The following is a 13,966-nucleotide window of genomic DNA, read 5'->3' as shown; positions in this document are numbered from 1 at the left end:
CCTCCTCCTCCTCTCACACACACACACACACACGCAGCTTTTCCCCGATTTTTCCTCCACCTTAAATCTGTGATAATAAGCACATTCAGACGTTTATATCAAACTCCAGCAGACGCAGGAGGAGAGGCAGACCGGCCTCGTCTTCTTCTGCTGCTGCAGATTATGTAATCAGAGCGTTTCCGAGGGGTATGTCCCGACGTGGAAATGTCATCAAACCGCTTCACAAACTGGATCAAACGAAAACACTCGCAGAAAAATAACGCAACATCTGTATTCCCTCTTTTTTCCCCCCTCGCACAAACGCTGACGCAGGAAACCTGCGTTACACTTAAATGAACGGCAAACAAAAGGCATGTTTTTGATGCTGGTTCTGGTTGAGCAACAGGAAAATAGGGACAGGTGTGCGAGCGCTGCACAGCTGGATGTGACAAGCAACACCTGGCGAGGGCCAAACTCTCAAACGCTTCACGCTGCCGGGATCAAGTTTCACACCAGGAGAGGAGATGGAGTTTTATCGCCGGGTAACAATGAAGAAATATAGAATCTCTCACGCTTCGGTGTTGCTGTTTAAATATTGCACGTGAGCTGCAAAAGAAGCAGAGAGCGGCGAGGCGAGGGAGAGGACGAGGAGGGGGATATAAGTCATGAACTGTGGTTAAATACCACATGACAGGCCGGCCAGTGACTGAGTAAAGCTACTGTAGCACCTCCAACCCTGAAGGCCAACAGTCATCTGGATGAGAATGTCATTGGGTAGACAACTTAGTGAGCAAATGCCTCATTAATACTAATTGGCAAGAATGCTGCGATGCCCCCCCTTCATTTGGAAAGAAATAATCCAGCGTGTTTTTTGCGAGAGGATGCAGGAAGTGGAAAATTTTACCCGACAAATTAAACGTAAATTTATGTCAAACATATATTTTTTAACGAGAGTAAAAACAGGTGGCGCAAAAATTATAATTCGCACCAAAAAAAGTGTCGAGAAGCGTCCAGAAAAATTAGATTTAATTGTGCATTTTTAAAATTCATGTAAAAACAAGGATTGCGGCCGCAGCCGAGCTCGTCCTGCTGAAACATTTAAGCAATTCCCCCTGCGTGTGTGTGTGTTCACGGTGCATTTTTTGGTGCATTCGAGGCGTTGTTATTTTTTTTTTTTGCTGCCGGAGGAGTCAGAGTCTGTCCTGTCGGCCGCTTCGCCCTGCCCTGCCATCAGAGCCAGGCAGGAAGAGGGACGGAGAGACAGGCGGAGAGAGAGACAGAGAGAGGAGAGGAGAGGAGAGGAGAGTGGCCAAGCCTCAATAAGCCTCTGCATTCCCAGGGGGGAGGATAGGGGGTGAGGAGGAGGAGGGGGAGGAGGAGGTGGGGGAGGAGGGGGGATCATCAGACAGAGCTGCTTCTTATGGAAGAAAAAATAAAAGATTTTTTATCTATTTTTTTTAATGCACACTCTCCTGCATGAGGACATTTTTTAAGGGATAAAAATATTCTTTTACACGGTGCCAAAGCTCGCCGTGTCTCGTCAGGTTTCAGGGTGTGAAAATTATATTTGCTTTGCTAATATTATTTTATCAAACGCTGCATTTGGACTGCTTCTCTCCCTCTAACACTCCCCCCTTTTTACAAAACAGGTGGCCACAGCTAAACAGGCTGTCAGATCTCCAAACGTGTGTCTGCTTCTCTTTTAAATCCTGCACATGTACATATATATTTAATAAATATATATATATAGTAGAAATCTCCAGCATCACTGCTCTGCTCTTGTGCTATTTAATGTGGAACAAAATGCTTGTCTGCCATCGATTGTGTGCAATCAATAAATGAAATCTGATCTAGATAAATAACCTGTGGGGGCAGAGATTTAAAAACTGTTGTGGAGCAGAGCAAATAAAAGCCTCATCTCTATATTTCACACACACGCACACGCACACACACACACACACACACACACACACACACACACACACAGAGCCAGAGTGTGTTTGGAGCCTATATGGAATAATCAGGAATAACGGGGCCAGGAAATGTCAGTGCAGATTTGCCTCTTGTGGGAAAGTGTGCAGTCAAATGGAGGAAGAAAAGCAACAAATCTGCACCTCCAGCGCTCCCAGAACAGAGCCAATTAATGTGCAGCATTTATCGGACATGTCATCCTCTTTAGATGTGATTCTTCCACTGTAATAAACTTAAACAAAAACGCACACAGTCACAAACTACTGCCATTATTCCAGCACTCAGCTTGTCCCGGAAAACAGCGACAATGTGGAGGTAAATCACTTCAAAATGTGTCACGTAAAGGCCTAAATAAAGACTACAACATCGCTGCAAGCGCGTGGATTGAAGCAAATCACAGCTCAAGTCACAAGATTGGACTTTTCACACGGAGCAGCATGAGTGTGCACCCAGCCAGCGACGCTCCGAGTGACCGTTACACAGCACCCCCATGGCGGGTTCTGTCCCGAGCCGGCACCGCTACGCTCCAACTTTTTACATCCACAAGTTTCCAACTTACTTCTCCGCAGCATATAAAAATAACCCCCCAGAAAAGACACAATTTCAACCGCTATTTTTGTCAGATTCAAAAGATATCATTGACGCATTTACGCACAGTTTCCCAGCCGGATAACGGTCCCTTTCTGCCTGCGTAAAAGGCAGCAAAGCGCACCAGCCGCGGACCCTCACACACCCCCGACCCGCATTAGAAGCCTCCAAACCCGGCTTACATCCAAAGATACCCCCCTCATCGACTTCCAGGTTGATTTTCTTACCGTTTTTCCGTCTCGGGTTGGCTTGTTTTCGCCTCTTACACCTCGGGCCATCCGCCATGATCTCTTGCTTCATTGATAAGTGTGTGTGGGATCAGATGGCAGCTCGCATGGACTCGATTCCTTGATTTCAGCCTGATATCTGACGGGAAACACACGCACACACACACACACACACACATACAGAGACAGACACACACACACACAGAGGAGGACAGACAATGTGGGTATTAGCGAGGAGATCCACTTGCGCCGGACGCGCGACAAGAAACTGCAACTTGGATGGAGGGACAGACTGTAAAGAAGAGAAAGAGTGAGACGCGGAGCGGAGAAGGATCCGCGTCCATCTCAGTTTGATTTGCAGCTGATCGGCTCTCAGCTTTGTGGCACTCACAGCAGCAGCACGAGGAAGAGGGGAATTCTAATTTCTCTTAATAACAAAAGCACTTTTCATTTCGCTCGCGAGGCGAAAACATGAAACCGAATGTTTTTCATTCAGAAAAGTTTCACAGTCCGGTTTGTATTTTTCTTCACTTTTCAGAGAAATAAATCATTCACTTATTTTAATTCGAGCTGGCACACTGCGTTCATGTTCTGCGCTTTTAGTCCGGCTTTGGCACAGGACGCGAAGCAGCTTAACAAATCAAATTTCTGTCAAATTTAAGGGTCAAATCCGGAGTTTTCACGTTAAAGACGGCAAAGCGAGCGCGAGCCAGAGCCTGGGCTCAGCCCTCACTGTGTGGTCTGATTAAAAGTCATATAACTTCAATAAACACTTTGAATCGCCTGAGAAAATTGCTCTTGTAGGTTTAATAAACTAAACTCGAGCCCTGTTGTCGGCAGTTAATAAATAACAGATGTGGAATAATTGTTAAAATGTGCCAGAACGCTCCGGAATGGAAGGAGATCTTTGAGGCACAAATTGCGCATAAACAAAGCGATAAGATTCAAATCGGCTGTTAAATTTATCAGCGCAAAAAAGCGCTACAAGGAGAAGTGGATACTGACAAGAGGTTTGTTTGTTTTCGGCAAACAAACAGACTCAGAAATAAAAAGAAGCTTTAGAGCAAAAAGCGGGATGCATATCGTGTTTTTCCTCCAAAGGATAGCGGTGGTGAGCAGCGCCAAACGCCCCGCAAAAAGCGCGTTTTCCCCGGCTGTCAGGATCCTGCAGCGCGCCTCTGCCTCCGCGGAGGTAGAAAAAAGGGAAAAAATCAAAACAAACGCACCTATTTCCACCTGTGCAGGTAAGGCGAAGTTGAGCTCCAACTCTGGCGCGGGCGCGTGGAAGTTTAATATCCAACCATTCCGGGGAAAAAAGGTCTAAATGTGAAAAGTGAGGAGGAACATACCTGCTTTTAGTGTTAAAGAGGGGTCTCGTGGAGAGGAGTCGCGAGGAAGGATGATACCGGAGCGCGTCGGTGAGCGGATCCTGTTCCACCGGTGATAATAAAGCCTTAGAAATAAAAGCCTTAGAAATAGTTGGGAGGAGGGAGGGACCGCTATTCCTGCTAGGGCAGGTTTACAACTGATGTCTTACACCCACTCCAGGAAACAAACCTGGGTAGGGACTGACGTGTTACGCCTCTTCTAATGACATTTTTTTTCTTTCCACCTCCTTTTCTTTGCCGTGTAACACAGAGGAGAAGCCCCCTGAAACGCACGCCACCTATCTTCACGGGAGGGGATAATTGAGGAGAGCCAAACGTGAGCATCTTCTGGGTTGAACGTGAAGTTTTTTTTTTCTCTCTTTCTCCCCCCTCCTCCTCCTCTTCTTCCTCCTCTTTTCTTTCCCTCACTCTCCTCTCTCTTTCTCCATCTCTTCTCTTTTTGAGTGAAACCAACTATGTCGGGCTTCGACGCGGAGCAAAGAACAGGCGACAGTGTGGCTTTTTTTTCCTCCTCTTTTCTTCGTGTGAATGTGTGTGTGCGTGTGTGTGTGTGTGTGTGTGTGTGTGTGTGTGTGTGTGTGTGTGTGAGAGAGAGAGAGAGTGTGTGTGTGTTAGTGTAGAGAAAAGGGGGGAGAAACTTGGAGCGCGTCCACACCAGCCGCAATCATGTAAGGATTTTTTTTTTCTTTATTTCTATTTCCACTCCGTTTAATTTGCAGAAATGGCAGGCTTGATACGGCAGGATGCAGGAGTTGGGGTGGGGAGGCAATTCCACATATTCTTCATTATTGTAATTGGCTGCGACTGCAAAAGGTTTGGGGATGTTCGGCTTTTATCTACGCTGCAAAAAATGTCCGTGTGGACGCTGTCAGTTGCTGAAAAACGGCGTGTTTTTGCGTAAAAATCTGCAAAGTTTTAATTGTTTTCATTGATAATTAACGTTTTCTTTAATTACGGATAATTCCCGAAATGTCAGATGTTTTATTTGCTTTTTTAAAATTTAATTTGTTTAAAGAAATTATTGAAGAAAAGTGAAAATGTTTTGGAAACAAGTTTGAGTAAAAATCAGACTGCAGAGATTAAAATAATAAAGCCTGAAGATGCACTGAACACGGACTATTTTCTGCTGCGTAACAGTGCATAATTGTACTTTTATTACCTGTGATGCACCTGCAGCATCACCGCGTGCTGCAGGTACATCACCACCTGTGTTTGCATAACAGGGATGCATGTAAACTCCACGTGCAGCTACGCTCTGCGCGGACTGAACGTGTTTGCATTTTCCAACTGGAACCAAAATGAATCCGTATATTTATTCCACAGCTACAGACTGTTACAGCGGTTACAGAGACGGCTGCAGCCTCTGTGGGGATATTCTAATGATATTAAAAGAGGCTGAAAAATAAAGTAAAGTAGAATAAAGGGAGAGTGAAGTCACAACGTGCGGTTATTACAGGAACATCACAGGGACGCTCCGGGATTGATTTTAGTCGAGCTGGACGCAATTTAACAGGATGAATCTCGCGTTTATTACAGAAGTCAACCATCTCAGCCATGTCTGACAGAGAGAGAGAGAGGGAGAGAGAGAGAGAGAGAGAGAGGAAGCTCCACCTTTGCAGCGCCCTGATTGGTTATGTAAATAAAGTATTATTTTGTGTCCTGTCCTCCTGCAGTTCGCCACTGTATGGCTAATTAAATCATCAATCAAGGGGCTGAACTGGTTTATGCCCCCCCCTAAAACACCCCCCCCCCCCCCTTCCTAAAAAAGAAAAACAATCAGATGCAGCAAAAAGAAATCATATTGACAAAAAGAGTGTTTGCTTTTCTGCAGGAATGTTCGATTAAAACATCTGTAACCCTGCTACTTTGATTTGTCTTATAATGACACTAACACTAACATAATTAAGCTATTATAAATATAAATATGATTTAAATATTATTAATAAACTACATTAATATCTTTTTAAACTTTTGCTTCTCTGCAATTTATCCGCACGAACCGGAAGGCTCAAACCCCAGCCTGAGTTTTTACCTCCTTCTGTTTAGTTTTTTAATCATTTCCGGTTTGAATTCTCCTCATTTTCTTCTTCTTCTGTTTACTGAGCGACAAAAAGGAGGAGGACGGAGGAGGACGCGGGCTGAAGCTGCCTCACCTCCCGTTTTTTTCCCGGGTCGAAAGCGGATCCAGTCCTGGGTGAATTATTGTCATGCGTAATTTACTGCCACGGTGCTTGCATGTAAACGAAGCAGTCCCTCTCTCTCTCTCTCCCTGTCTCTCACTCTCACACACACACTCTCCCACACTCTCTCACACACACTTGAACCGTATAGCTGCAGCTCTGTGTCCCATTCATCCGTGCGCGCGTGGAGTGGCACCTCTCGCCTGTGTTTTTTACGCACACATGCAGGCTGCTCTCCTCCGCGGGGCCGCGATATTCACCGTGAAAACGGATTACAGTCGGTGTGTGACCTATAGGGGGACCTTGTGCTTAATGAATATATCGGTTTAAATGAGTGGAGGAGGGCGGCAGAACAAACACGCGCGTGGATTTATTATATGTTGTTGATTTCAAATTAAAAATGCAGAATGTTGACGCACAGAATTCAGAATATTTAGATAATTTCAGATTAAAAGTGCAAAATGTCAGAGTGGTTAATTAATAAACAGAAGAATTGATTGCTGGTTGTGTTTTGGGAGAATTGTTTTTATTATTGACAAACATTTGATGATAAATTGTGCTGATTTTTAACTGTATGGCTCCTCTGTATTTGTGTTTTTCCCTCTAAATAAAAAAGGAAGCTTTTGAAGCACACGATCCGCCGTGGTTTATTTTCCTCAAGTTGAAATGTTGCCCCAGAAAAATCAATAAGTGGGAACTCACTTGGGTTTAATGCTTTTTAATGTCCAACACCTAAATTGGAGCTGTGCAGTTGTGCAGCTGTCCGCCTCAGGCATGACTGCTGATTACCAAGATTATAATCCTAATTTTCTCTCCCTCTCTGCCTCCGTGTGTGTGTGTGTGTGTGTGTGTGTGTGTGTGTGTGTGTGTGAGAGAGAGGAGAGAGAGGCCCTCTTTTTAGCTTCTGACAGCATAAACACAAACACAGCGGTGCGGCGGGGTTGTAGGAATGTTTGAGAGGATCTGTCAGGCTAATTACGACTTCTGTTTGTACGTCCGGAGCGCTCGAGTTACGGATCGGCCGAAGTCTCACTGCTGTCACCGGGCCGGGAAAGTTTGTGCAACAGAGACCGACGTTTCAGCTCGACGGAGCTCAGAGTAATAAAAGTCTGTTTACAATCGAGCTGATTATTTTCTGGTTTGAGCTTTAAGCTAAATATCTGCATCACAACAAAGCAGAAGCAAAAGGTCAGAGGTCACGCAGCTTTAAAATATCCTCCTCACGTCCAAGTTTTTGCACATTTATGTTAAATTCTTTGGATTTATTCGTCAAATTTGACGAGCATATTTATTTTACAGAGAGAGTAAAATATTTGCTGAAACAGACCTGAGATCAGCCGAACGCTCACAAAACAAAAGCAGGTTTCAGCACAGACCGACCGTCTCTTTTTAAAGCGGTCGTATAACATGTCTGATATTTAATAAAGAGAACATCGTCACGGTGATGCGGTGGTCAGATCATGTAAAAAACAACCCATCCCATATTTGTCTTCCTGCAGCAGAACCAGACGAGGGAGCGAGACAGACGGCACAGCCGAGCTCTCCTCCACTTTGCATCTATGTATACGTTTGTGCATTCAGCAGCTCAGCCGCCAGGCGTCCCTGATTATTGGCCTCATTTAGATCTGTGAGAGTCACATGACGTCGTCGAGCATCCAGAGATGAATCTATGCCCAGTCCTGCTCTCGAGAAAAAAAAAACACCCAGCAGCTCCAAAAACCTGTTACAATCTGAGGAGGAATCATGGTGGTGATTTATGCTGAATGACTCGTGACGCTGAATTCAAGACTTCTTCATGACTGTTATGAATAAGACATGGTAGTGATGAAAAGAAGCCCACATTAAACACTATATTGGTTATTTTTGTTAATCATTCCGAGTGAAAACTTGGATTCTGGAAGTGCAGGTTGAAGTGTTTTTATCATTAAAAACGATCGATCTGGCAGAGTACGAGGACGGATGAAAGGACGAAGTTTCAAGAGTCTCATTAAGCCGAGCGTCAGTGAGGAGACAGAGAGATGGGTCACTGAGACATAAAATAATTTAGATTTCAGAGATGAGAGAGAGAGCTCCTGTCAGGAGGTCAAAGGTCAAAGCTCTCACTGATGTGTCTACAAGTTACACGACACTAACGCGGATGTCTTCGGCCCGAAGCTGCCAGCAGCTGATATACGGTGCCAGCAGCTAATACTTTCATTGTTGGCACAAACAAATCTGACACTTTTCCAAGCAAAACAGTGATTCAGCTTTTCCTGCACGGCTCCATTCTTACAGCGAGAGCAGAATGTAAACGGCACGTCGTCCAGCACGAGACACAAACTGTCGTGAAAGCGGAGATTTGGATTATTTAAAGATGAACTGCAGAAAACACAGAATTGTATTAATTAAAATAAATTCTGCTTTAAATTAAATCTAATGGAGATGTTAACACAACGTCAGACATCAGCTGGAGTTTTAGAACAATATGCTCTACGACCGTGGCGGGTCGGGGAGCTGTGTGATGCTGCGCTTTTATTTTGAAGGACATTGATTTCCTATGAGGGCAGTAGTAGTGTTGTGTGTGATTGGGTAATCCCAGCTACAGATACATTTACATCCTTGAAACCTGATGTAGCTGCATTTTTTAAAAAAAAAAGCAGCTGTTATGTTATTATATTTTCCTGCTGGTCAGGGATCCGTCTTCAGTCCAAACGGCTTCATTTTTTATTAAATACATTTGAGTGATTGAGAAATTTGCATCGTGAGTTGTGATCGAGGAGGTGCTGAGGCTGGACATGTATAACATACTGTATTGTATAGTGTATATTATATCTACGGAAGCCTTGAGAGACAATCAGAAAAAACTGGTGATCCAGTTTTTAAAATCTCTTAATAACTGGAAGATCTTTTTTTATTTTGCAATCATAATGTTCCCAAGTTACTGAATTATTTTTCTTATTTGTTATTTATTTTACGTAGTCGAGAAAAAAAAGATTTTCCATTTTCTTGGATATTTTCCTTTTTAATTCTGTTTTTTTAATCACTTGTTTTCAAAGAGAAAAAAATAATCATTATTCTGAGCAGCGATTTTACAGTTAACAAAAACTAAGACTAAAACTATCAGTGAAAAGAAAAAGTCATAACTGAAATAAAAATAAAGACGACAGTTTTAAAAAAACAAAACAAGCTAGTTCCAGAGGGTTTTAATAATCATGTTTGATGTTCTTTCAGCCTACTTTTTTCAGCTTCTTTAAATCAAGACTTTCCTCATAAAACCTGAAAAACTAAAAGTCGTCAAGTTCTACTTACGAGCTCGTAAAAATACACTGAAATCAAAAACAGAAAGACTAAATAAAAACAAAAACTAAAGGAAAGCTTAAAACTATAATAATTTTTAATTTTAGATCATAACTAGAAAATTGGATCACCACATTTTTTTTCTCTCACTTGCCCCTCTGGGCTTCCGTACGAATCAAACCTAGAGGTGCAAAATGCTCCATAGGTTTTGTGTATTTCTTACAGAGCAAAGACTGATGCTTTATAATATCTGTATTTATTTTAGATCTTATGTATAATTTATTGTCGCCTGTACGTCGCTGTGTTTGCCTTTTGTCTTTTAATGTCCAAACCAATCGGCCCTGAAGAGATTAATAAAGAATTTATTTCACACTGGTCCCTATAAATAAATCTAACCCCCGTTTCCAAGAACATTTGTACAATAAAAAGTGGATTCAAGGCCTCATTCCACGTCTTCCTTTAACCCTTCATCGAAACCAACTCATTTGGACTTCTGACAGCAGCACGAGGACTCGGGTGTCCTCGTGCTGGGTGGTGACGCTTTGCTCAGCAGTTGCATCATGCATGAGTTTGACATATGACATCTCTCAGACATGAACTAAGAGGGGATTTTTTTTTTTTATTTGGGATGAAGTGCGTCATTTTGTGATTCAGATTTGCCTGCAGGGCTGATCATTCTGTGCAAGTACGATTATCACCAGCCTGCATATGTCTGTTTCCTAATGATTTGTGCAGTAGATGTTACACGGCACTTAAAGAATTAAATATGTATGTTTTATTGATTAGTACAGAGTTTATAGAGAAGAACATGTTGTGAAAGTTTGCTCTGCCGGCCCCGAGCTGAAGGAGTTGTTGGTGTAAATACAATTAGGAGAAGTTCATGTGATGCAGAAAATCAAACAAAGCTGGTTTGACCAGAAAGAAAAAAGAGGAGGGACATTTTGAAAATTCACTTCTACAATTCAAAACAGCTGTCAAGTGAGAGTGCGGCCTCTCGAGTGTTAAACCCTCAGCACACAGTTTGTGCTTTTATTCTGAAAGCGACTCTCGCCTCTCTTTAATTAAAAAAACGGGTGTTTGGTGGCGTTCAGAGGTTGTTTTTTTTTGAATGCATGACAGAGAAGCCGTAGCATCCTCGATCACATCTCCTCTCCGGCTCCTCTTGGCGCTTGTTTGTGGCTCTTCCAGCTCCGCAACATCAAACTGAACATCTCTCGACGGGGTTTGGCTCTGTGATAGCCACCGCGAGAGCCTCCGCACCACAACAACTCCACAGATTGACGGACAATTAAAGAGCGAGAGGCGAAGGCTCGGCCGTGTGATCTGCGAGAGCTCCGCAAACATGCAAAAATGAATTTAGTTTACATTTGCCGTGAGCGAGACAGAGAGAGAGAGAAGGGGAGGAAAGAAAAAAGCTTTTTTCTGAGCAGTTCTGATCTCTCTCAGACCGACAAGGACGCTCGCAGAGAGAACAAGCCGGCTGCATAGCAGATTGCTGCAGAAACAAATGCTCACACCGAAAAAGTATTGATTTTTTTATGTTGTTCTTGTTAGCCGCAAAGCGTGCAGAGGCTCCTACAAATGACCACTTATTCGAGTGAGAAAAAAACAAACAGATCATGTGTTGGGTTCTTTTTCTCCTGCAGAACGAGGTCAGGCGCTCGGCGGATCCAAAGCAAGTTTGGAAAGACGGCCGAACTAAAGTCAAAACTTTTCTTATTTTAGAAACACTGGTGACCTTTTTCCTCCGCCTAAATTATTCTTTAGATTCTTTCTGCCCTTTCACAATGTGTGTGTTTCAATATAAAAGCATCTAAGTTACCAATTAATATCACCGATCTTCCAATTACAAACACTGACCAGGGTGCATTTAAATCACTCCATTGATAAAGACGTTACGACTGTCAGAAGTGGAGCTTCAGTTAACATAACTTTCACACTTTATGCTCTCGACATGTGAGCATATATGTTAATGCATACATTTTCTCACATGTAAACAGGTATATCATCAGTATATGGTGTAATAATTCACTATAATTAGGTATAACCGTATATCATCTGCATGAATCACTGCAACTTCAAAGAACTGGAGGGAAAAAGGGAGTTGAAATGCATCATTTCTTCCTTCTTCTTTCACTCGTATCGATTGCCGACATGAATGTGACGCTCCGAACCTTTCAGAATAAAAGTCTGGATTCATCTAAAAACATCTGACACTCGTCTGAGAGCTGAAATAAAACCTGTTGATATGAAAGCAGACACTCCAGATTTATTTCAGCTTTTCACAATTTGTTATAAATGTTGATGCTGAAAGGTCGCTCTTGAACAAGCAACTTTTACTTCCTCTTTTTTTGGCCTTTAACTGACAGGACAGATCGATGGGTGCAGGTAAGCATTGGGGTGACATGCGAGAGACAATCAGGGATGTTGTGTTACATGTTGTGCATTATTTGTTGCTAAAGCTAAAAGCCAAAGCCAAAGCCACTTTTGGAGAAGGTCCAAGCATCTTGGAAGCAGACAGGAAGTATCTTACATCCGATCCAGTTGCAGCTTCTGTACCCGCGCCACCAAAACAACTCCTGCACACTTACTGTACCCGACAAATAAAATGGTTTTGATTGGGATTCTGATAGATCCCACAAGAAAACTTTTCACTCTGATGAGAAAGAGGGAAAAAAAGGCGACTTATCGCCGGCTGAAATGAATAATTGACGTCGTCTCCGATGAATAATTAATCAAACATTTGAATAATTGTTGTAGCTCTAATCTCGACAGACATTTGCATATCGGCGTGCTCTTAATATCTGCCACTGTATATGAGTTTACATCCTCTCAGGACACAGAGATGGAATTAAAAGATCTGACTCACATCTGCTGAAGCCTCGTCCGGCTCTCAGATCTCTGCACATGAACCGGCATCAGCTGGTGTGAACGCGGCAGAGAGAAGAGAAGAGCTTATGAACTCACTGTATGGACGAACATCTGAAATCACGTTACAGTGCAGCTACGTCACTCTGGCTCCACGGAAATAACTTCATCCACTGCTCATACATCTATGAGTCCAAGTAAAGATCTGAGACCTGCGGGTCAATCCGACAAAGCAGCAGCACAAGTGGTTGCAAACAAGCCAACGGTTTAGCCAGATTATCTCAATCAATTCATTTGGATGTGAAAACAAAAGTAAGCACATTATGCTACGGGAAGCAAAGAGGGTCAACGTTCAAACCCAAGAATAATCGGCATTCTGCAAAAACTTTCTTCACGACCAATTTGCTGGATGTCGAAGCTGCTTGGATGTTTTTGGGCAACTTTTCTGCAGCAAAATGACCAGAGTTTTGTCCCCTGCAGACCAGGGTTCATGACCTTTGGGCCGTGTTTTCTTTGGGTTACATTAACGACACACTTGGTTGAGTTCAGGGACAGATTATGGCTTTGGTTAAACATTGAAAACATCAGATTTGGCAATGTGCATTGACTTCTTTAAGTATTTAACCCAAACCACAGTCGTTCCCTTAAAAGTGCTTTGAGTTGCGCCAACAAACCAATAAAAAAAGAGCCGTATTTGAGTTGGAAGAGGCAGATTCTGCAGGATTATTGTTCACAAAGCACATTAGCCTCGCTTCAAGCCTAAACATGTTGTCCAAACCTTTTACCAATCTACACCAAACCACACACAAATAATCAACACATATCACAGAAAAACAAACTTTCCAGACTCCCAGGACTTCGCCTACGACGCTCCAAACTTCCTTTCACTCAATGTTCTGCCTCCAAACTCGGCTGTCTGACCAAAACATCCTTCGCTGCAAACTAGACGGCTGCAAACTTCTTTTTTTCCCACCTTCTGTGGCAGAACTTTGCAGAAGTCAGCTTTGAACCTTTTGGCCTCTGCGATAAGACTCCAGAGTTTGCAGTCGGCTTGTTTTGCGGTTTCAAGTGTTTGGATTATTTTTCAGCGCTGCCTCCGACAAACTGTTTCATCCTCCTGCTAAAGTTTATGGCCCTGTAGGACTCGGAGAAAGTCAGTTCACGGTCTGCTGGATGCGCCGGACACCTCCACAGCTCATTTTAGACAAACCATGCTTCTCTGCAGCGTCATTCTTGGCGTTTGTTATCTCCACACTCAAAGGATTTTGGGAAATGTTATGAGCTTGTGTAGGAAGCAAATTGCTGCTGTGTTCTCCACTTCCTGCCATCTCTCACCTCTCACTCTCCTCCATTTTTCTTTGTGGCTGCCTGAAAACACACCAACAGCGAGTGTGTGTGTTGGTAGGGGAGTCGATGATTCGTCTTTTGATCCCGGCGTGCTTGTTGTCAAAAGCTGCCCGGTTTGAAGAGACTGTTGGCCACAATTGAC

At 43.2% G+C, this 13,966-nt stretch overlaps 1 protein-coding gene across 3 annotated transcripts in view; it reads right to left on the bottom strand.

Moving 5' to 3' along the window:
* LOC138603673 (zinc finger E-box-binding homeobox 2-like) overlaps positions 1–4,672 on the bottom strand; it is a 96,627-nt gene extending 91,955 nt beyond the window's left edge. For 2 of the 3 annotated variants that reach the window (XM_069675548.1, XM_069675550.1), the window contains exons 1-2: positions 4,115–4,672; positions 2,766–2,904 (exon numbers count right to left, since the gene is read on the bottom strand). In XM_069675548.1, coding sequence (XP_069531649.1) covers positions 2,766–2,838 — 73 coding nt within the window. In that variant the 5' untranslated portion in view covers positions 2,839–2,904; positions 4,115–4,672. The remainder of the gene's footprint in view (positions 1–2,765; positions 2,905–4,114) is intronic. The other variant, XM_069675549.1, reaches the window with a different exon arrangement.
* Positions 4,673–13,966: the final 9,294 nt, after the last annotated feature.

This window comes from Semicossyphus pulcher, unplaced genomic scaffold (assembly GCF_022749685.1).
Source record: "Semicossyphus pulcher isolate SPU_LCO1_2020_fin unplaced genomic scaffold, fSemPul1.0.p SCAF_24, whole genome shotgun sequence".
In the NCBI taxonomy this organism is placed as follows: domain Eukaryota; kingdom Metazoa; phylum Chordata; class Actinopteri; order Labriformes; family Labridae; genus Semicossyphus; species Semicossyphus pulcher.
This window is presented reverse-complemented; position numbering and strand designations above follow the sequence as displayed.